Here is a 23754-nt window from a genome sequence, read left to right as displayed (position 1 = left end):
CTCCCGCATTAAAACTTGGGCCCCCAAAGTACTTGCGCACGCAAGGCTATACTCTTATTTGTGTCTGTTTTGGGTGTGGCTGTCGAACAGTGGAAAAGCGAGGAGATGTACAATAAAACTCAAGAACACAAGAACAAGCGGATCCAATGGCTATGACTTCCTGGCACTGAAACAATCTAGCGAGTGTGGCAGCTTGGGCTAGTTGGTATGATATGACGATAGTTATAGCGCGAGAACAGAACGACAACGCAGAGACAAAAAGGACACGAAGAACCCGAGCGCTATGTCCATTGTGTACTTCTAGCGCTCCTGTCCTTCGTGTCCTTCTTGTCTCTGCGTCGTCGTTCTGTTCTCGCGATATAAACTTTAGCGAGATTTAGTGCCACGAACACCAACCGTCTGCTAACTGTTACTACTATAGCATATAAGGTACCCAATGAGGGGTGCACATAATTAAGAAGAACTGCATATATATGCACTAAGTTAGTAATCTTTATACCGTGTTACCTCATTTCACATAATTTTCTTTCCTTTACATTTAGCTCTCTTTATCTTTTCTTCGTTCACCTTCATACTTCTACCTACGGAATTGAACCGAGTCCAATGGAGCATCGATTCAGGTCGACTTCTCAGCTTTTCTAACACAACATAGAAATAAAATTTTTAAAAATCCCACAGAAAAATTCACTTCCCCACTTTTGGCACCAGATACGAAAGCATTGACAATTCAGAGACGCGCCCTGTACGAGATTTCCATTGAACCGTTTGTCTCATGTGCACAACAGGTGGGCGTAGGAGTGATGGCCAACCTGATCGTGTTCCCGCCTACGTTCCTGATGATCACACTCTTCCGGAGGTCGCGCCTGAGGCGCAAGAGACCCAACAGGATCACCGAGGCCCTTCGCCAGAAAAGAGGTGACGGCATCCACTCACGCATTTTACGGTTATGAGTGTAGACACTCAAGTGAATATCTTAAGGATATTCTTAATACGTTGGATTCTTAATAATTACCCCTCAATTCAATATGTTGAAAAGTCCAACCTAGCCACTGACATGGTCATTTCTTGTATAGTAATAAAGGTATATAGTTGGGCCATTTCAGTGAATGCATACTTAAACTTAGTGCGGACAACCACGGAAAGAAGCATGAGAAAGTACTCAGGACGAGTGCTTGTCCATTAGCCTTTTGATGTGTATGTCTTCGAGGGGCCTAGCCAGGTTTGTGGGTTCAAACGTCACGCCCCATGAAGCTTTTACGTAACTTTGTACGACTATATATGCGCAAACATATGCAAACATATATACATACTCAAATATAGAAAGAAACGTAAGACGCTCCATTCCTCAAAAAAAAAATTCTGGCTATTTCCACTGGTGTATTCGGTCGTTGTCCGCGCCGATTCGAATGTACGAACCCCATCGTCAACAAATCGGTGCGTTACACTCTTCTCAACTCGCAGACTCCCTTGTGGTGAGCCGCGCTTCGTCGGCGGCTGCCAAGCCATTGGGCCGTGCCGGCAAGTCCGAGTCGACGATGCAGCTGACCGAGACGGAGCTGAACGACGTGTTCGAGGAGCGCCCCCAGCGGCGTCGCCTGCAGCAGGGCCGTCGCAAGCGCAAGGGCAAGTTCATGTTCCCCTGGTGGTGCCGCTACGTGGCCTGGTTCCTCTGCCTGGCCTCCATCTTCGTCTCGATCTTCTTCATCTGGGCCTACGGCGTCCAGTTTGGCGACGAGAAGACTCGCAAGTGGATCACCTCGCTGCTCGTCTCCTTCTTCATGTCCGTACTCATCACGCAGCCCATCAAGGTGAGACAATGGTTCGTTCCTTGTAGTTACGCCATCACACAGCCCATCAAGGTGAGAAGAGACAATGGTCCTGTAGTTACGCCACGTCCTGATCCATTGCCCTTCTTCCGTAACTAGGGTGTCATTCCTGGCATACTTGACGTCTAGGCAGCATGCGAGTGTTCATTGGTCAGCTTCCAGCTTGCGAAAAAATCGCATTGTGCGTGACGCCAGCTGGTACAGAAGTGCTCCAGATTAGCCACCATGACTACGAGTGGAGCCGCCCTCGCTAACACAGTCTAACGCTGCTATCGCAGCACGAGTCTATGCTGTTTACGTGCCTCCTCTCATTCTCGTTACTTCGTCACTTTGCATTACACATACTTCGTACATGGCTAACACAACCAGTGTCACACACGCGCAAAAAAAAAATACGTGACACTCCGTTCTATAATTTATGAGTAGCTTGAGAGGTGCTCGTTATGCGTACGTGAACAACTGCCCTTTAGTTCTTTGTTGTTTGTTTGTTTTTTTTTTATTCGGATCAGAGAGTTTTTGGCGCTGAGGTTACTCTACATGCGGGGGAAAAAGATGCGGCGCGCCGGCAGTTCACGCCGTGTCGTTTGCCCAGGTGTTCATGCTTGCCATCATCTTCTCGAGCCTGTTCAAGTCTCCGGACAAGGACGACGACGAAGCGGAAGAGGACGAAGAAGACCCAGAGCTCCTCGAGCACGAGGAGTGGCTGCACAGTGGTGAGTGGCGTGGCCGAGAGGCGAAGTGTAAGGAGCGGCAGGCTTGTGAGTGTCACGTGGTGCGCAAAAACATTAATTAACAACCGCAGACAATCAAGCCTAGTAAAGTATATAGGGCGTGTTAGTTGTAGTCGTGGTGATATGAGTAAGATTTAAAGTAGGAACCAAGCTGCAACCTTGAAATAATACGTCTGAAGCTTCAGCTGTGGCTTTAAAAGAAAGTGTTCTAACTCCCCATCATGGCTACCAGGGGCGCTGATTACCGCTCCCAGGCTTAAATGTGCAGATATGCCGCATAAAGTGGATGGAGGTATGACCGCCTCTGTAGGTCAGTTTGTAGATTATCGGAGGCGTATTCGAAGGTCACAGGTATGGTCCCGAGCTTCCAGTGACAAGCTATCTTTTCGTCCACTTTACTTTCTTCTTATTGCATCACAATAAAATCTCGTATACTTTACTTGAATGTATTGTCTGTTCTAATTATGGTTGTGTTTAACAAATAAAAACAAGCCCTCAAAATTTCTTTTCTCTCGCACGTGCTCTGTGAAAGAGATAAAATGGAGTTGTCACATACATATAGCTCTCTTTAAAAATACATGTTAACTATCTTTTGAAAATCATTACTCTCCTTGCAAATTTTTCAAATCAGTAAAACTCTAATATAGAGTTTGGAAGTCATGCTCTCTTTGGGAAGTAGTGAGAGGTTCAAATTTCCAAAATGGAGTGAACATGTATCTTCAAAGAGAGATATGTAGGTGTAAACTCATGACTCACCTAATCGAGTGACAGGTCATCTTACCGTCTTCATATTGTGGAAATTTTGGACGGCAATCGGGCCTGATTAAGGATCAAATTTCTCAATCCCTACACACTATGGATCGAAGAATGTGCATGAGAATGGCTCGACTGCCTTCCAGTTGGAGGCAAGTGCGTTAGTAGGAGAATGAAAGTTCTTCAGGCAGATGAGATTAGAAAGTTTTGTGGGATCACGTGAACACAGCAAGCACGGCACCGGCTTGATTGGCGAAACATGGGAGAGGCCCAGCACTGGAAGTTGTTAGGCGAATGATAATTATTATCATCATCAACATTATTATTATTATCAGTAGTAGTAGTAGTAGTAGTAGTAGTGCGTTGGTGGTGGCGGGGGTAGTAGGCGTAGTAATAGTAGTTGTTAACGTATTGACTATACATGACTTCTAGGTGCAAAATAAGGCTTGTCGCCTGCGTGCTGAGTATGAATCGAAACCGTGGTTTACTCGCAGATGCGCCGAACCACCGGCGGCGACGGCTGTACAAGCCGCAGAACAGCTGGGAACTGGACCGCGTCCGCGAAGAGCGCCTCCGGGAACTCAAGATGGCGGCCATTCTCCGAGAGATTGGCAGCTACCTCTTCTTCCTGTGGATCCTCACCGTGCTCTCGTACGGCAACAGAGACCCGAGCGCCTACTTCCTGCAGCAGAGCCTCAGGCACGAGTTCATCGACAATGGAAAGTTCATGGAGGTAGGAAGCCTTGTACAGGAGCAGACACTGTAAACCGAAGTGCACTCGTAAGGGCTTTATTAAATACACATTACGCCCCGATAATCCCCGCCGCGGTGGACTAGTGGCTAAGGTACTCGGCTGCTGACCCGCAGGTCGCGGGATCGCATCCCGGCTGCGGCGGCTGCATTTCCGATGGAGGCGGAAACGTTGTAGGCCCCTGTGCTCAGATTTGGGTGCACGTTAAAGAACCTTAGGTGGTCGAAATTTCCGGAGTTCTCCACTGCGGCGTCTCTCATAATCATATGGTGGTTCGGGGACGTTAAACCCCACATATCAATCAATCAATCAATCATTACGCCCCGAAAAATGCATACAGACTTGCTGTATAGGGCGAGTTGGTGAAATGTTGGTTACATGAGGCAGCCGAGTGAAATGAAGGGAGGTGAAGAATAGTAACCACAGCTGATCTCGGTTGGTTACCATACACTGGGGTATGAGAAAGGGTTATAAGAGGAGATAAAGGTCACTGTTACTGCAAGCAGACGTCACAACAGTACCGCGCTTAGCGCCACAAAGGGTCAATCAATGCGGTCCTCTGAAGAAATCATCGTGGCAGCGATTTCATTCGTTGCCATTCAGAGGTGTGGCAAGCAGTCCCATGGTCTCAACATGTCGACATTGATAGCGTTTTCGTTGAGATGAAGCCTCTCATTTGCGCAAGACCTGCCGAAGCGCAAGTGGCGCTCATTAAAACAAAAGAACTAGAATGCTGAAGTAGGAGACTGAGGCATAGCTGAGGGCTAACAAACGGAAGATATCTTGGAATTAACTACCGCAGCAGGACAACAAACAAATAAGCATGCCTGATTAGCATGACGTCACGCGCCATCCCTCAGATATTCCCTCCAGCAGCGGCAATGGTGAATTGTCGTGACGGCTGTTCAACTAGTATAATTCAATAATAAATGCAGATCAGCAGCGCCCAACAGTTCTGGAAGTGGTCGCGGGACGTGCTGGTGCCTAACCTGAAGGCCGGCCCTTGGTACAATGGTGACCAGCCCTTCGGACTGCGCGGATTCCTCGGTGACCGGGTGAACCGGATCATGGGATTCGCATCGCTGAGGCAGATACGCGCTCGGCCCCGTGAGTATGCATTGCGAATTCACCACATTACGTGCGCCCTGGTTCAGGGCGTAGCGAGATTACTGTGCTTGTTTCGCGTCCTTCCACACACCGCTAATTCCTGACCCCACAGTATGAGGCTTGGTCTCGAAAAAAAATACCTGTTACATTTATTTTTGATGACTCCTGAACTAAACTGCCACACAGTTCCTTTTGCAATTGACCAAGGCACCTGAAAGACGAGAGCCTTCTTGTCGGTCGACCATATGTACCACGTCTCCTCGAAGGCTTTGTGCCCAACGTAGTCCGGGATTGGTACACCTGGATGACGACACGTGACTACGTCATGACGTCATAGTGGGGTCACAAATTTGGGAGGCCTGTGACGTCATTATTACCATTCTTATGCAGCGTGCAAGGTAATTAACACTCCATAGAAAACACAGAACAAGCATTCTTTCTCGCGTGTTGTCTTGTGCGCTGCACAAGAATCAATGTGCTCCAACTCGCTCGCATGTAGGTTTTACCGCAGTCATGGCGACGTCGCGTCGCCATGATGGTGCATATGGTGATGATGATTTCTGCATCACTTGTGTTAGCGCTGACAGTCGCTTTTCTCAGTTGTCAAGGCATCTGGGGTTTTCGCCTTAATATATAACTTCGTTTAGAGATACAGCAGCTATCTTTTTGGAGATCATTACCACTCTTCCCACTGAGTTCTGAGAAGTGCGACTCTGCACCTCAAGTTCACACACGCTCCAGTTTAAGCAGCTGTTCCGCGCCTCACGCAGACTCCTGCCGAGTGGAAAAGCTGATGCGTAACCTCGTGGATGAGTGTCGCGGCCAGTCGAACCTGCTGAACGAGGACAAGTGGAGCTACAAGCCGGGCTGGAAAGAACGGGCCGACCCGGACAGCCCCGTGGACGAGTGGCACCACCGCCGAGCCAAAGAGCTGAACGGACTGCCCTTCTGGGGGAGGCTGGACGTGTACGGCGGGGGCGGATACGTGGTGCCGCTGCGAGGACCCAACGACAAGATCAAAGAGAGGCTGGACTACCTGGAGAAGTCCGACTGGATCGACGGTGGCACCCGAGCTGTATTCGTCGAGTTCAGTGTCTACAATGCCCAGGTGATGACAGTTTTAACGTTTTAGTACGGTGAGTGCCAAAAAGTCATAGGCGTGCGCGCGAAGTGTGGAGGGAACAGGGCCACCGCTCCTAACCATTGAATGGGGCCGGAGTCTGCCTGTACCTTTACTCAGGTGGGAGGCTGCACCTCAACAGCTTCGTGTGCACGGCTATGGCCATGGTGATTTTCTATTATAATTTCAGCATCACGGTATCGTGATGTTTTATTCCAAGGACTGTTTACTTCCACTTCCATCCGATTCCAGGTACAGGTCATTGTGAAAAGAATGTCATCACTTCATTTTTATTTTTGCATATATTGCAACGCTTCATACATTCCGAACTTAATCGAATGGGAGGCTGGGGAGGGGTCACTGCGGTCAAGCTTTCCTTGCACCTAATGGATAATTTTGCACACGGCTATGTCAAGAGCCTTCTAGAAGTACGCCTCGTAGGATTGCGTAGTCCCAAGCGCGCGTTCGCTGGCGCGCGCTCTGTTTCGATATAGGCATCAGCAGACAGCTCACAGACTTGCTGTGCTCTCAATGCGTACTTCAGGTTTGAATAACCGTCAGCACAAAACCCCATCAGTCTCTAGAGCTGTCGTATTCCTTTAAACCAGCGCATTGTTGAGTAACACGAGATTGCATCCATAAGGAGTTCGCTGCACTTCGTAAAGCAAGACAATTTTTTTTTGCTATCACATCCATTGCTTCACCCATAAGCGAAATGGTAGTTTTTTTTCTCTGCGCTGTAACTGTTTTTTGCCTATCATGTTTCCGATGCATAACCTATAGCGCAATCAATTACTTCCATCTGTGCGGCGCAGGTGAACTTGTTCGGCGTGGTGACGATCGTGGCCGAGTTCCATCCCGGAGGCGGCGTCATTCCGAACGTCCGCATCGATGCCATCCGGTTGATGCGCTACCACCAGGGCTTCGGCCTGTTCGTGCTGCTCTGCGAACTGGTGTTCGTCGGCTTCATCGTCTACTTCACGATGCACGAGTTTCGCACCTTCCTCAACCTTAGGATCGACTACTTCCGCAGCTACTGGAACATCGCCGAACTGGTGGCGCTCGGGCTCTCCTACTCGGCCATGTTCTTCTACATATCGCGCATGGTCGTCACCAACAAGATACTCAAGACCTTCGAGCGCAGTCACGGCAACGGCTACGTCAAGCTTCAGGTATCGTGGCGACTTGGTTATTCTAGACTTGGCAGTAACAAGCACGCAGTGGTTGGAATATTTATTACGGCAATGATTAACGTGATGATTTAGTGACATGATCAACTGTTTCGAGTGAGCTCATAAGTCTCTGTCCCGATGTGACGATTGTACGATTGGCCACTCCCCGAGCAGATTCTGCAGGAGCACAGTCTTCTTCGCTAGTCAGCCCATAAGGCATGTCAAAGCACTTTCATGCTTTTTAAAGGCTACGGGCCTTTGTGAACTCCTTCTCTCTTTGTGAACGCTCCTCTCTCTCTCCTTTCGAATACCTTTTCCCTTTCCCGTCGTGTAGGGTAGCCAACCGGACTGGTGTCTGGTTAACTTACTTGCCTTCTTCTTTTTGTTTTCTCCCTTTTTTTCTTGCACAAACACGAAGGAGCTTTGACTATAGTCGACTATTTTGGACGGATGGCTCTTGCGTTCGTTCAGATGCACAAAACACGCACCATGCCCTTTTGCGAGATGCCCTGTGGTGCTTCCCGTCTACAGTCATCTAAGGACATTCCGATTAGTGACAGTTGTGCAAATGCTTTCGCAGGTGGTGGCGGCCATCGATGAGCTGTTCGGCTATCTGATGTCCTTCTTGATATTCATCTGCATTCTGAAGTTCACCAAGCTGTTGCGCTTCAACAAGCGCATCGGCATCCTCTACAGCACCCTGGCCCAATGCTCCAGGGACCTCAGCTCCTTCTTCGTCGTTTTCTGGGTCATATTCTTCGCATTCGTGCAGGTTGGTTTTCTTTTCACGATGACCTGGTGCACCTTACCGCTGCTGCATTTAGTATACCATGAGGCTTAGGCTGCAACACATTAAGAGTTGGCTTTTTTTAATAACTGTATTTAAGGAGATGTTGATGTCAATTTATGGTGCCGCCTACGCTTCTGCTTTTGCATAATAGTTGACACAAATAAGAGTACAATTGCAAGACATACGAAGGCGTACGGTACTGTACACTCATGCAGTCAGCCCTAGTTTTTGTTTTTAATGCGAGAATGTTTCCACACAGCACGAAAGTTAACATGACACAACTCTTCATACAATCGAAATGTCCACGAATAACATATAGGCAAAGTAGCATGTGCTCGGCAGTGTTTTAATGCAGTCCAGATTACATTGGTTATATACTTGGGCGGTAAGAGGGTGTGTGGACACGTTGATTCTACGCTAATACTATTGCATTAACGTTGACAATCGTCTTGTTTCAATTTCTTCGGCATCTCTCTTTGTCGGATATGTTTTGAGTTATTGTTCCTCTCTGCCTCTTGTCCTCACATGTCAGCATCCTTTACTTAAATCACTTTTGTATGCGCGCTTTATTTTACATTCATTTTTTACTATCTAGTATCGATCTCACTACATAACAATGAGGCAGTCATGTGATAGCTGGCACGTCCATTACTATGATTGAGGTAACAAGGAACTCTATATTATAACCTCAGCAGGCCACCGGCCTAGGTAAGCAGGGCCAGTAGCACGGAATGATGACAACTGTTTTACCACAATAATCTACTATTTTAACCTCGGGCCACGGGCGAAGTTATTTTCGCACTAATTTCCCTATCAGTACTTATTTTGCCCTTTTGTACCTGTGCCCTCGTTTCACGTCGTGAAGATGAAATTTAAATGGCCTGCCGTGCATCTACTATTATTTCAGGTGTTCTACATTCTGTTGGGAACCAAGATGGCGGAGTTCTCCACCTTTGTCACGGCCGCCGAAACGGCGTTCGACATGGCGCGAGGTCAGTTCAAGTTCGACGACATCGCCATGGCCTCTCCGGTCGTGGGACCGTTCGTCTTCTTCGTCTTCGCCTTGGTCACCTCCGTCATCCTGCTCAACATTTTCGTCACGCTCATCATCAGTTCCTTCCAGTCCGTCAAAGAGGACGTCGAGAAGCAGTGCAACGACTTCGAGATGGTCAGCTACGTGGGCAAGAAGTTCAAGGGATTCCTGGGGCTGGCCTCGGCCGACCTCGAACCCGAGACCTCCAAGCCGCCCACGCTGGAGGCGCAGATCAGCACTTTCCCGGAGAAAGTGGATCGGCTTCTGTTCTACATCAACGACATGTACTTCGACGGTCAGCTTGACCTGTCCGGCAAGCGGGCTCTGCGAGCCCTGTACAAGGCGCCGGAGCCGACACAGGCACAGCAGGCACCCTTGCAAGCACCGATGCTCGACTGGATGGAAGTGTCTGACGAACCACTCGAGGACTCGCAGAGCGCCCCTCGACGAAGGAAGAAGAACCGTTTCTAAGGCCGTGAGCAGTCTTGACCCCACTCGGAAACCTGTTGTCTCATCTGTCCCCTTGTCATGTTGGTAATAGCTTTTTACTCGTGCCACTCGGGTACGAGAAACTACACTCAGTATTTAAAACACTAAGTTCCTGAATGAATTTCGTTTTCGGCAGAGCTGCCACGTTTAACTCGAAATTCTGCATGGCCATAGGCTATAGAAACATTTCGGTTTTGTTGAACGGTACACTAATGTAAGAAGATGAGCCAGTTTAGACTGCAAAAGTATTCGTGACGCCGCGGTTGTAATTACGTTCACGTTATTAAACGACGAAATGATGGTCAGAGTTTCGTATTTAATGTTTCGCGCCAAAATGTATGTACGCGAATGTCGGCCTGATGTAACGGATTTCAATACATATATTTTCGTTGAAGGATGACTTGGTATTCTTTTTTTCCGGCATGTGCTGGTACACGTTGATTGCATAGTGATGCTCACTTGTGTTGGTTACGGTTGCAAGACTGCTGAGAAATTCAGCGATTTCACAAAATCTTCCTTCAATAAAACCTATGGCATGAAGTGCACCACTTAAATAACGTCTTGCAGACTGTAGTCTCATTTCAAGCTGTTACAAACAATATGCGCACAGCGACCCGTTAACACAACGTATTCAGCGTCGCACTTGACTCTTCATGGCTCGAACCGTAAATGGCGCGGTGCTGTTCTAGAACTCTGATTACGCCTGAACACGGTTTTCGATATACGGATGATCTCAGGGTTCGCTAATCCGAACTGATTCAAGCCGAGATGAAGGACGCCTCTGCATGCTGTTACAATTGTTAACTGTTCCTTACTGACTGCATTCAACGCATAATTGGGTGAGGCTGTCTGGCAAACTGACGACGCGCGACATATTTTCGAGTGTGCTCTCCTTGTTCAAAGTTTTATGCATTACATGCAAAAAAATGAGTTGACTGCTGTCACAGAGGCTCTTAATAAGTGAAGGGGAAAACTTCACGAGGGTATGTAGTTGTGCTATGTCCTCCTAATCACACATGTTTAATGCTTCCCGGAGCAATTCACCTTCCGCGCAGTTTGTTTCATGATAACCGCCGAGGTTGTTTCTGTAATCAAACGGCAGGATCAATTTATTCGCATAGTATATTAGTGGTATTGAAAGTGCATTTATTGGCAAATTATCTTGATGAGAATGATGTGAGCGAAGGTATCGGAATGAAAGCTCCGTAAGGGTATCTCTACACGTGAGACCCTTTACGTTACGGGATGTAGAACAAGCCACTATAGAGATCACGTGACATAAAAAACTTGTGTTCTGTTTTTGATTACCAGTAAGTAAGAACTGTGGCAAAATTATTCAAACTGGTGAAATACCATTAATGGTTTCACATGCTCAAAGATGGAAGAAAGGCGCTGCGTAACGTAAAAAAAATTATTACAATAATTATTGTTGACATGGGGGCCGCAGTTTGAACAATTGAAGAAATCGTTATTTATACATTTATTCAGGTATAAAAAAGCAACTTTATCACTTCTAGTTGGGCCATAAGTCGTGACCGTAACCCTATAAATTCGGATGCTTTTACTATAACCACAGGATAGCGTTTGCTTGCGTCAACAATGTTCGAAATAAAAATACTTCAATACGGATCGAAAGCGTCACATCTAATTGACCGAATCAATATACATCTGAGCCAACGTTCGATCGACAGAGTAGATTTATCATATCAGTCGCTTGCAATAATTATTGTCATATCGTATGAGACGGCCAAATGCAGTCCTTTAATCTATATGCGCTCAAGGAATTAGTTTCTGCTATCACGTCACTAGACTTCGAGCATCATCCACTGTAAGATAAAGAAGTTCATTTGACCTTCATTGCTGCATATGCGGCTCTCACAAGTATAACTCTATTTTGATAGTCACCCTGATTCTCTTTAGAAAAGTTGGGAGACGCACGAATCTTCACAAGAAAGTGAACTTGTTTCTTTAAAAGGAGTTGTACACTGTTTGGATCACAAAAGTAGCAAAAAAAGAAGAAAAAAAGAGGAGAAGGAGTCGTAATTTTTAGTGGCCAGGCTGCGCACACGTGACACGCCAGAAATTACCGCACTCAAAAGAATCCATAATGCAATTTTATTTTTGTCATGGAGCTGTAAATACCGTAAATATAGTTCTTCACAATTTCATCGTTTATTGTACGTACGAACACGCTCTGCTCAAGAAATGTCACTGTAACATTTTTTTTTAAGTACGGAGCACTTTAGATATTCGGGCAGACATATGCTGTCGTCCATGGGCGTAACGCAGGCAAAACCACGCATAAATATTGTAAAAGCGGAAGGGAGCAAGATATGCAAAAACGGGAAGAAACGACAGATGGAAAGAAAAACAAATAAATAAAAATTCTAAGAAAATGAGCGCAGGAAAGCTGGAAAATAGAAGATAGACAGAGAGGAAGAGAGAGAATGACAGCTGAAAGAAAAAAAAATAATTGATGATTTATTATTCAGCGCACCTATAGGAATGACACCGTGCAGAAAGTATTGCGGAAGTTCCCTTTCTACTCGGTCAATCCCCTCCATTGGATATGAGCCGCGTCCGGAGGACAAAAACAACGAGGCCGCCCAGCTCCGCGGTTCCTTCAGACGTGGCACCACTATGTAGGACGAAGCTGCCGCTTTTTCGTTGTCGCTTCATTTCTAGACTAGGATATTGTGAAGACCTTACACCATGGATTCGAGTGCACGGTAATAAAACAACAGAAGCGGGTGCGTGGGGGTATATTTCGTAAGACAAGCTCTAAAAAAAGTTGCTCAAGGTTGACTAATTAATCAGTATTATTAGCCTAACGCGCTTACAACATTGCATACGCATAAAAAATAAGTGTGTTTCTTTATTTTATAAGCTCTTAATTAAGAAAAAAGGTGTTTTTTGTGTAATACATATATACATCATGCACCATAATTTTCTATAGGTAATCTGTAATATTTCTATGACATACCCTACATTATTCCGAAACTTTATACTATATTATAAAACCACTAAATTCTTGGCCAATCCCACACAGTGAGTATGCGCCACAATTAATAGGGGAACAAGAAGTTCATTTCACGTGCTTCACAACAACTCATCTCTTAAATGCGTCGTTATGAGTCAATAATTATTTAATTTCGTACCGTCGATCTGATATTCGGCTCGCAGGGAGGAGTAAACATACAATTGATACAAAATTAAATGTGCGATAAAAACCATGGCATGCACAGAACAAACAAGAGCGAAAAAATTATAGACATACTGCAAGTAGTATGTCTATAAGCAGTATGTCTATACTGCTTGCAGTATAGACATACTGCAAGCAGAAATAACGACATAAATTCAAAGGCTAACGAAACACTGTCTTTCCCCGAACGAAGAGTAACTGATCGTGAAATAATGATGGATGGTTTAATGTTCCATTACGCAAGGTTTAGTTGAAAATGTATTTATTTAAGCAGCTACAGGCCGTTGTAATGTACAGCACTGAAAGATTAAAACGCGATATTATTTTTTATATTTTTTTGCGTGTATAGCGGTTAGTATGCGCAGCCACTCTAGATAAGTGCGTCATATCGCGATCAATCTGGCCAATAAAAGTAAGGCTGTTTTTGAGGTACGCCTTCAAGGGGAAATTAAGCCGATACGACCCGAGCTGAAGACAGCGCTAGCTAAAGTATGTGCGTTACTAGTCCTGGATTGTCTCGTTTCAATCCGTGAGTATACTGAATACGCACTTATTCGAAGGTAAGAAACCTGTCGATGCGTGGGAAAAAAAGTGGGTAGGGGCGTAGCATGTACACGGAGGGGTGTTTTTGCCCCACAAACGTCGTCGGCCTACTTCGTTATTGGTAGACCGGTATAGGGGGATTTATCCTATTTAAATGGCGCACACCCGCTTTTACGATGGACAGTGATTTCACGACACACCGTGACGACATAACAAGCGGAGCCCCCGACGTGATTGGCACCTGAAAGAATGCACTGAATGCCGCGCGAAACAACACGACGATGCATGCGTGCGCAACGATGATGCGCTATTTGCGTGGTTCACCCCGCGAGATTTCCCGCCAGTTGTCGCTTTCCTTTTAAACCGAGCCCAGCGCCCGGGCTTCATTTTCTTGCTTCTGCCCGTAACCTTTATTGTTTCTATTTGTTCCTCGCTCGGGGGCGCGCGCTAAGCTCTATTTCGGGCCGGGCCAAATCGCCCAGCGCCTCCTCCCGCGGGAAGTGCTCGCGAGGCAGCGTCGCAGAAGTGGCAAGCGGCGCCTGCTCGCTGCGGACCAGGTTAGGCTTAGTTACGCCGGAAGGAGTGATGCGACAGCTCAAGAAGGCCGACGTGCAACAGAAGGAGTGGGAGGATGACCTGCAACCGCACCAGGTGAGCGCTTTACCCGAATAGGCGCGACGGTGTATCGTATGCCGAATTCGAGACACGCCTTGCACCGCATGGTCGCTCTGTGCAACTGAACGAAGTGGTTGCTCGGGCTATCCGCAGGGTTCGTGCAGCCATTGACGCGCGCTGGGTTGACTCATTAGGAAGTGGTTATTGAGAAGGTTAGGGGACTCAGCACACTTGGAAGAAATTGTGAATATGTCAGAAAGGAAGAAACGTGGAGGTGGGGGGGGGGGGGGGCAAAGTCTCATCGCAGCCACCCCCCTCTCCCGTTTGTCGGGCCGAAAAGACGTGTTCAGCATTAAAATGTAGCGATGCTGCGCTTCTCTTAAGGGCGGCCTTTGGTCCCTAGGTCTCTGGGAGCATAGATAAGGGAAATAAACAGTTCTATAGGAATGAAACATCAGGGCCCTTCAGCCACCATATCGTCAAAAAAACTGCATGGTCACATTCCCGCTACCTAAACAATGACGTGCAATGTGTCCGGGGGCTGTCTTTGCGTTCCTCCCCCAGGTGTAATCAGGGGACGGGGAGGGGGTGCCCTCCTGCGAGCACGACTACGCGTGGAGTGCTGAAAGACGACCTAACCACAAAACACGTGACGTGCGCTCTTTTACAACTGAAAGCTTTATTTCTAAGCACACACATACAAGTCCACATAGAGAGAGAGAGAGAGAGAGAGAGAGAGAGAGAGAGAGAGAGAAACCGACCACAAAAGACACGCGCAGAACAGAAAATTGCGTCTTTCGCTTTTCGGAGCAGCGTCGACCCCGCAAATATTCCAGCGTTGCGTTCGTGTCTTCTTTCGGGGTTCCTGCACCGTGTGATAATTTCCAAATAACCAGACTGGCAACGCTTCCTCGCTGATTCCGACTAGCCCAACTTGGCATTCTATTGTCTGGCTATAGTTGATGAGGCATTCAGCGTAAGGGTGATGATACACGGTAATTATGGTAATACATGCAACCGTAATACAGGGTAACGGGGCCCCGCCGCGCTGGTCTAGTGGCTAAGGTACTCGGCTGCTGACCCGCAGGTTGCGGGATCGAATCCCGGCTTCGGCGGCTGCATTTCCGATGGAGGCGGAAATGTTGTAGGCCCGTGTGCTCAGATTTGGGTGCACGTCAAAGAACCCCAGGTGGTCTAAATTTCCGGAGCCCTCCACTACGGCGCCTCTCATAATCATATAAGTGGTTTTGGGACGTTAAACACCACATATCAATCAATTACAGGGTAACGGGAACGTTAATACAGAGCGAAACCACAGTGGAGCCCTTGTTACAGTGCTCGGCTGCTGGTCCGAAAGACGCGAGTTCGAACATGACCACTTCTGTCACTTTTTTTTTTCAATGGAGGCGAAATGGTGTAGAAGCCCGCGCACTTTGCGATGTCTGTACACGTTGAAGAACCCCAGCTGTTCGCAATTATGTGGAGCCCCTTACAACAGTGTCTCTCGTAGTATGGGCCAGTTTGGGACGGTAAATTTCATAAGCAAACAAACAGTAATGCGCAGTGATAAAGACAGAGACGTTTTCTGACACCTACCTCCCCCCCCCATATATAATTAATTAATATTGAAAAGGTTGATATGCGCACGATCAAAAAACGAGGCACTGGTTATCTGGCGCCTGGCTCACCCAATTTCCCTATTACCGTTGCACTGGCCGTGTCTAAAACACCATCCCATGCAGTATTTATGGATCTTGCGACAGAGTATACATTTATAGTCGATCGCGGTGGCGTAGCTGCAGTGTTCGGCTACTGACCCGAAGGTCGCAGTTTCGATCTGGGTCGTGGCGCTGACGCTTCGATGGAGGCGACGTGCTGGAGGTATGTGTGCTGTGCGATAATCAAAATTTCCCGAGCCCTCCGCTACAGCGTGCCTGATAAACATATCGCTGTTCCGGCGAGTGAAACGCCACATATTACAAAACATGCATTCTTACTTGAAAATTGTAGCGCTCCATTTGAATGCAAGATAACCGTACGACACGACAACACCCGTCATGTCATGCACTTCTCTCCTTGTCCTCCTCAAATGTAGAGATTTTCAGGTAAGAATGTATTAACCAGTAGCGCCCTGACGTGTTGTGTTAAGCGCACTTATATTTATTCATTTATACGGGGCATTGACATCAATGCGACAGCAGTGGCCTTGCTTGGCTTGTCGCACTAAAATTTATTCGTCGAATTTGTGTAAGTGCTGACGGGTCGGGCAGACGAAGCGTCGTTGCTGTTGGAGTCGGTCCGATGGCATGCGAGCCGACTCGGCCCTGCCATTGGGAAATTTGACTGCATCAGCCCAACCCAGGCAAGTGGCGTGTAAAAGCTGTCGGTTAGAATTGACAGAGCTCGGAAACTCTTTGTCGGATTTTTTTTCATTTTTATTTCAGCTTCTCGCGATGTTTCTCTCCGACACTATGTACCAGTGGCGTAGCGAGAAAATTGTTTCTAAGGGGGTTGTTCGTGCGTGACGAGCGTGATCTGTGACGTCCCATTCGACGATACCGGTGCTAAACTTAAAATCGATCTTTAACCTTGGTTGTTTTTTTCTTTGCTGATAAACCTATGAGGATGAAATAACGACGTTAGAGTTCGGTGAGTAAGATTTACCAGTCTCAACCAGTTCACTATTTCAGTTTGGTACCCCTTAAAAAGATTCTTAGAATAAATTTCTTACAATGATAAATTTTTACATGCACGTGTCTGACGTTAATGCAATACATATTCAGTACTTTGCCCCACCGCGGTGGTCTAGTGGGTAAGGTACTCGGTTGCTGACCCGCAGGTCGCAGGCTCGAATCCCGGCTGCGGTGGCTGCATCGGAAATGTTGTAGGCCCGTGTGCTCAGATTTGGGTGCACGCTAAAGAACCCCAGGTGGTCGAAATTCCCGGAGCCCTCCACTACGGCGTCTCTCATAATCATATGGTGGTTCGGGGACGTTTAACCCCACATATCAATCATTCAGCGCTTTAAGGCGAAAGCCATTAGATTGCTCGTTTAACGCGAATAACTAACCGTCGACGCGTCCCGTGTCGTCGTGGCAAGCTCGAGCGGTGTAAAAAGTCCTCACGTGATGACGCAATATGGGGATGACGCAATATGGGGACATGTGACGCCATCGTGATGTCAAAGATAGCCAGAGTTTGTGACGTCACCATCACGCCACATTGCGTATACGGTCGCATGACGTCGACGTCATCGCGTGGCAGCGTCGCTTAGTCACTGACGTGTGCCGATCCCGTATAGGATGAGCTACAACAACAACGACGTGGTGGTGCGTAAAGCCCACAGTGCACCTGATCTAGGAGGCATCCAGTGCAAATTAATAAAAAATACGTCCGGAAACCACCATACGATTATGAGAGACGTCGCTCCGGTACTTTTGGTTATCTGGTATCGTTTAACGTGCACTTCCATCGCACAGTAGACGAGCCTGTATCGTTGCGCCTCCATCTAAATGGGACCACTTCAGCCGGGATCGAACCCACATCCTTTGGTTCAGCAGCCGAGTACCGTAGCCACTGCTCCGCCAAGGCGGACGAGGCACGTGAAAGTCCACGTTAGATGGAGAACGCTTTCGTGAAAAGGGCGGTCGAGCATCAATACATCGACTGAGAGGGAAAACGCGGGTTTCGTTCAAGTCATCTTCGGCAAATGCTACTGGGGGGGGGGGGGGGGAGGGGGGGGTTATGTTATAAGAAGGAAAAGAAAAGAAAAGTGAGCCCCGTAACTGTCTGCTTCAGGGAGCGACACCTCAACAGTAGCTCACAAGAGATGCGCTAAGCCAGCGAGCAAGGACATATCGTGGGGACAGGAAAGATAGGAAAGATAGAAACACGGTCACAGGAGTCCGAGGACGGGGCACCACTTGCGAGAGCTCTTGTCGGGAGGTGGCATAGGGCAAGTCCAGTGGGTCAGAGCTTCGCTGTCGTAGGAGGTGGGCGTCAGGAGATGACGTAGGATCAGCCCAGTCGGCCAGAGCTGCGTTGACGTCGGTGATCGCGAGGGCACAACCGGTCGGCACGGAATCCAGTGAGCGAGTCGCTTAGAAACCCTGGAAGTGTGTATCGGCAAGAGCTCGGTGTTTTTTTCGTGTAGCCCGACTTCCCTTCTCGTTATGTGCTGACAAAAATAGCATCGCTGGCAGTACACGTGTTCTTGACAAGGATCGATTTTTTTTTTTTATCGCAGCGCGACAACACCAAGGAAAGCCAGATTCTGATGTGGATATGGAATTGCCTTGAGATGGTCAGCTGCCTCGACTACGAACAGTTTCTCAAAGATGGCGTCGCTCTCTGCAAGTGAGTGGCATGGATGAGAAAAAAAATATGTAAATATAGGTTATATATTCAGACGAAATATATGCGTAATGTTGTAAAACCATCGATGCTGTTTTCAAGCTTCCCAAAGGGACCCTAAACGAAAATTTTTTTTGCGTAAGTAAGTTATCCTTTCGCCATACAAAATTTATTTATTTATTTATTTATTTATTTATTTATTTATTTATTTATTTATACTGTTAGCATACATGCCAAAACAGGTGTTGTTCAACTGGGAGCAATATGACAGTTTCTAAAATCAATTCCATTGTGGAAGAAAACCTCGCAGTTTGACACAATACGAAAAAAAAATTAAAATACCGCTTGTTTTGCTTAGAGTCGCTTGGTAAGGCAGCGAACGCGCATAAAGAGCATGCAAGTGTCGCCACCTATTTGATGTTCCCTCGACAACTCACTGGGACGTCATAGATTCGGTGGAGTCTAGAGAGGTCTGCGTATGCCTCATCCATAAATAATAAAGCACGTTATCCCCTTAACTGTCAAGAGACATGACCGACAACGAACTTTTACGGTACCTATTTTCTTTAGAGCTGCTGAAAGCTTACGGGTCAGTGTGTCTAATCACGGAATGATGAAGTGTAAAATTCTATTCAACATTTGTCATCAAAATTTTCTTATTTGCGGCGAATAATAAGTGGTATAGGCACGTGACAACACATGCTGCGAACAGTGCGTGCAAGAGCGGTTCGAGTTCGAGCGCGGAGGTTTATTGCGCATGCGCGCACTCTGTGCGCATGCGCCGTGGCTCGATCGACATGGCGCACCGGCTGGCCGCTGTCAAGAACAACAAATAGAAACGTTGGTCAAGGCAGCGCAGCTCCTCACCGTGCTACTCTATGAACCTCGTAAGCAGCACAAAATAGAGCGGGACGAGATATTTTCTCCAACTTTGAGCTTTGAGGACTAATTATGGCGAGCATGACAGACTACGTGACTGCGTTATGCAAAGCGATCAACTTCATCATCCCGCTTCAACGCTCTTCTGGTAGCTGTGTGACATACCGGTTTTGCATTACTTTTGAACCGAATTTAAAATTATAGTCCTACTCTCAACGGGAAAGTGATGCTGCAATATGTCAACATATTATTTCACAATGTTTTCTTTTCAACCAGGCTCTAATCACACGATCTGGTCAGAGTTTCGGCGCATACTGTGTAACCAAGGAGGCGAAAACACTAAAAAACACCTTCACATTCGCGACGTCACATTGATGTTTCTGTGCAGAGACTTCGGCGCGAAATTTAAAAGGAAGCTTTAATCTTTATTTTCTCTTCTTATATTAAGAGCAAGATGATGTAATTAACGACAAAGGAATATTCAAATAACAATTTTGTGTAAATTGATTTATTGATTTTATTTAATGCATCGTCAAGTGGAACAACGGCTTCTTTTTAACTCTGTTATGATAGCGCCGTTTTCAAAGCGTGTTGGTGGTCGTGTAACATAGTGGGTTAGTTAAGTTTGCATAAAAACTCGTAAGGGTACGGTGGGGCAAATGCGGCAACAATTTGACAGTATGCATTTTTTTCTATTTCACTCATTGCCATAAAACATAAATGCAGAAACTTTCGGCCATCTTGCCGGGGTTTAAAAGTTTGTTTTAAAGAGAAATAAAAAAAATGCACCAGATGTCTCATTTTACCCCAACCTGCGGGGCTCTTCCGTTCTTGCAATAGAAATTTACACTTTAAATTTACTATGTGAGACCCCGCGGCGCAGTCTTCATGGGTCCAGTCTTTGCACTCCATGCCCTGAATCTATAGACTGAACTCGGCGCTCTGATGCTCCAAACTCCCTGCATATCAAACAACGCCAGTCTTTTTTGTGCTAATGTTATATTTTTTTAATATTTGCAATTCATTCGCTTATTCATTAATTGGATGCTGGATACGCTCTGACGCCTATTTTTTTTTCTTTTTTTGCTGCTTATAAGCAGAACTTCGCGGGTGCTTTGCAGTTTTCAACTTCTTCAGCTGGGCTTTAAAGCTGTACGACATATGGATTTTCTAGCGCTTTTTTTAATTTTTGGTGCTGGTGAAATGTTATTAAAACTTGATTACAAGACGCACTTCTGAACTACTTTAGAGATTCTTCTCATAGTTTTATGTGCCTCCGGAGAGCATCCTTGGGAACGCGGAACAACCTCGATGGAGCGCGAATGGAGTGAGCCCTGTCCTGAACAGCAGACAGTGCTTTTTTATGCCTTTTTCCTTACAGGAAGCTTCGTATAATATTCTTTTGTAAGTTCAATACCTCCGAAACAAAGAAATGTAATATATAATGAGTTCAGGAAAATTGTTCCCTGGACTCATTAACAAGAAACAAGCCGAAGCGTCTTGTTTCTTGCTTTTAATGTTTTTAAACTCTTTAACTGCGACTTTAGCCAGTGTATCCGTTTTTACTTCGCCTTGTATTTCGTGATATGCTTGTACGAACAACTGTATCTGATGTGTACATATTTGTTGTGAACAAATGTTTCGAATGCCTGCAATTACTCGTGCTGTTTTTGTTTCCTCTAAATAGTGACAATTATTTTTTCTTAAAATTTCACAGTGTTGTTGTGTATGCTGACTTGTAGGGGTGGTGAGGCTCGTCAAGCAGTCGTTAATGACTGCTTTTTTCTTGTCATCCTCAGTTTTTTTTGCCTGTAAAAAAACTGGAATAAACTGATTGATTGATTGATTGAATGATTGATTGATTGATTGATTGATTGATTGATTGAACACTGCAAAGTAATTACATGCCTTTTTGTCTCGTTTCGCCCCTCCCACATGTCCGAATTGAAAAAAAAATCTGCTTTGTCAACAGACATCTAATGAAGCAGACTTTTGGTGGCATGTAGTTATGTTGTTGTACTAATGCCGGAGTAGCATCATGCACGGATTCGAAAAAATTTGGCCGAGCAGAATTTCACTCCTTTTTGACGGGTCACGAAAACAGTGACACCAGACTAGTAATTTTTCCCGCGCGAACGCTGTGACCAATTATCAACGTTTACGCATAAACACGTGGACAACTATACCAGCGCGTATACACTGGAATAGAGAAACAAATGTTACTTTTTGTGTTAGCTGCAGAGGTCAGCAAAGTCCAAATGTTGCGTTTTGCCGCACGCCCAATTTTGCCCTGTCTTACCAATTTTAGGGAAGGAAATGTGTCGAAACCGAAACGTATCACTGTCTGCGATGACAAAATGGTATGTTGAAGGCCCAGTTGCTTGGTAGCTGATGCTGCGTGTAAACAGCGCAGGAACAGGACTAAGTAGAAGGAACACACGTCACGAGTGTTTACGATGACGTGTTTCCTGCGTACCACCCCACCGTAATGTAGACACAGTGCACGTGGTTCTGTGTATGACCTTCTTTCCTCATGGCGATCAGCAGCATCGAAAAATCGCTCTTGTCCTTTCGAGTTGATCTTTGCCTTCGTGCCGCAGGTTGATGAACCACGTGCGACCGGGCTTGGTGAACATGGAGGAAGTGAGCAGCGGAAACGACTTCCGCCAGAAGCGGCGGAACATCGAGCTCTTCCTTCGAGCCGCCAAGGCGTACGGAGTTGAGGAACGACTGCTCTTCCAACCCGAGGACCTGCTCTTCCTGCGACACGTACCCAGAGTCACCAGGTGCATCTACGCCCTGGGAAAGCTGGTGAGCGCGCGATCGGTCGCTACTGCCTTCAGAATCGCTTTTATCGTTTCCCTCCCACTCTGATAACAAGAGCTCGCAGGGTTGACAATGCATTCGCCTAAAAGGCAGCTGGTGCTGCGCTGCGAAGTTCGAGGGCGCTGGTTCGAATCCCGGCAGCGGCGGCCGCTTCTGGTTGGGCATGAAATAACTGCTAGGGTTTAACATCCCAATACCACCATATAGTTATGGGAGACGCCGTAGTGTAGAGTTCCGAAATTTTCAACCACCTGGGGTTCTTTAACGTAAATCTAAGTGCACGGACATCCTGGACCACCGTGGCGGGTAATAGATCGGGAGAAAATGCATAAACATTCGTGTGCTGAACCCCGGGTTGTCGAAATTAACCCGGGAACTGCCACCACGGCGTGCCTGACAATGTCATAGTTTTGGCGCATAGAAGAACAATTAAGGTGGCAGTAATGACCATTCATGACGACAGCTGTTGAACGAAACCTGGCCGTTCATGACGAGGAGTCACGACGCAGGTGGACCAGGACTCTGGCTACTCGGGTCCCAAGCTGGGTGAGGAGCCCTACGACCCCGTGAACGCGGCGGCGGGGAGACGCCGCGGCGGCATGCCCATCGGGGATGACATCTACGTGGCACACGTCAATGTTCGGGACGTCATCCGCCGGCTGCCCTCAGTCACCGAAGGAGAAGACGTCATATCCGTCGGGTGATGCACGGAAGCAGCGTGACGCTTCAACCCAGTGAAACCTGAGCCACCTGCGAAGGACATATGCCAACGTATCGAAAGAAATCGGAGTGCAAGGAGGTGTCCACTTGATTGGCTCTTAAAGGTGGCTGGTCATAAGTTCACCAAGTGCAGTGGTCATAAACTCCGCCTCAGCGTAGTACCATTCAATTGGTTTCGGACATTCACGTCTGCTACTTTCGATGCGCACATCTCATTTCAGTATGCAGCGAAATTGTCATTTTTCGTATGCACTTTTGTTTCAGCAGGCAGGACATTTGTGTTTAACGCATTCTTGCTGTCAACAATATCGGCAATAAAGCTTTATTAAAAACAGATTCTGGAGGAACCCATTTACAATGGTTACCCGTTCGTACTTACGAGCTCATTCACACGTCATACGTATTTAAGTCAACTGTCACCATGTTTGGTTCTTATTGGTATTTATTTATCTACGAGGCAAGCCCCGTAGAGAGAAAAAGAGCGGGACAACCCAAGGAAGGAAAAAAACTGCGCCATTTTTCAGGAAATTTCCATGGCCAGACAGCAGCCACTAAGCAAGAGCGAACGGGTTTTTGTGTTCTCAGGTATTCGAGCGTTTTCCATCGCCTACGCAGTCTTTTCCTTCCCTGCGGACGTCTCTTTCGTGTTTCTTTTTTTTCTTTATTTTTCGAATGCATGTGCTGCACGACTGCCATGTTATTGAACAGAATGGCTGGAAGTAATCACCGTTGTTAAGAGAGAGAGATAGACCCTGTAGCGAATTTACCACAGTCTGCACGCAAATCCCTTCCTCTTTCATCCCCCTCCACCCCACCCCAAAGGCACTGCGCCGTGTCGCCTGTA

General features: G+C 46.8%; 2 protein-coding genes across 4 annotated transcripts in view; both read left to right on the top strand.

Moving 5' to 3' along the window:
- LOC119179431 (polycystin-1-like) overlaps window positions 1–10166 on the top strand; it is a 75804-nt gene extending 65638 nt beyond the window's left edge. Inside the window, exons 37-45 of the mRNA XM_037430498.2 lie at window positions 786–915; window positions 1462–1808; window positions 2419–2539; window positions 3805–4043; window positions 4997–5168; window positions 5939–6276; window positions 7104–7460; window positions 8041–8232; window positions 9158–10166. Coding sequence (XP_037286395.2) covers window positions 786–915; window positions 1462–1808; window positions 2419–2539; window positions 3805–4043; window positions 4997–5168; window positions 5939–6276; window positions 7104–7460; window positions 8041–8232; window positions 9158–9754 — 2493 coding nt within the window. The 3' untranslated portion in view covers window positions 9755–10166. The remainder of the gene's footprint in view (window positions 1–785; window positions 916–1461; window positions 1809–2418; window positions 2540–3804; window positions 4044–4996; window positions 5169–5938; window positions 6277–7103; window positions 7461–8040; window positions 8233–9157) is intronic.
- A 3294-nt stretch (window positions 10167–13460) lies between these two features.
- On the top strand, window positions 13461–23246 carry LOC119179986 (myophilin). Of its 3 annotated transcripts, none has more exons than XM_075868567.1 (4): window positions 13461–13503; window positions 18379–18488; window positions 21965–22175; window positions 22700–23246. In XM_075868567.1, the coding sequence occupies exons 2-4, from the start codon at window positions 18409–18411 to the stop codon at window positions 22892–22894; spliced, it is 486 nt and encodes a 161-aa protein (XP_075724682.1). In that variant the 5' UTR covers window positions 13461–13503; window positions 18379–18408; the 3' UTR covers window positions 22895–23246. The 3 variants fall into 3 exon arrangements, with proteins under 3 accessions (XP_075724682.1, XP_075724683.1, XP_037287013.2); XM_075868568.1 differs by having other exon boundaries at window positions 13497–13534; XM_037431116.2 differs by lacking the exon at window positions 13461–13503 and adding an exon at window positions 13703–14168.
- Window positions 23247–23754: the final 508 nt, after the last annotated feature.

This window comes from Rhipicephalus microplus, chromosome 7, assembly GCF_043290135.1.
Source record: "Rhipicephalus microplus isolate Deutch F79 chromosome 7, USDA_Rmic, whole genome shotgun sequence".
Lineage (NCBI taxonomy): Eukaryota > Metazoa > Arthropoda > Arachnida > Ixodida > Ixodidae > Rhipicephalus > Rhipicephalus microplus.
The sequence above is the reverse complement of the archived record's forward strand: the minus strand, read 5'-3'. Positions and strand labels throughout refer to the sequence as shown.

Coding starts and splice junctions, on each gene's coding strand:
- LOC119179986 (XM_037431116.2), top strand. CDS start 14,103: ATGCGACAGCTCAAGAAGGCCGACGTGCAACAGAAGGAGTGGGAGGAT. Junction 14,169..18,378: donor ATGACCTGCAACCGCACCAG/GTGAGCGCTTTA, acceptor TTTTTATCGCAG/CGCGACAACACCAAGGAAAG. Junction 18,489..21,964: donor GATGGCGTCGCTCTCTGCAA/GTGAGTGGCATG, acceptor TTCGTGCCGCAG/GTTGATGAACCACGTGCGAC.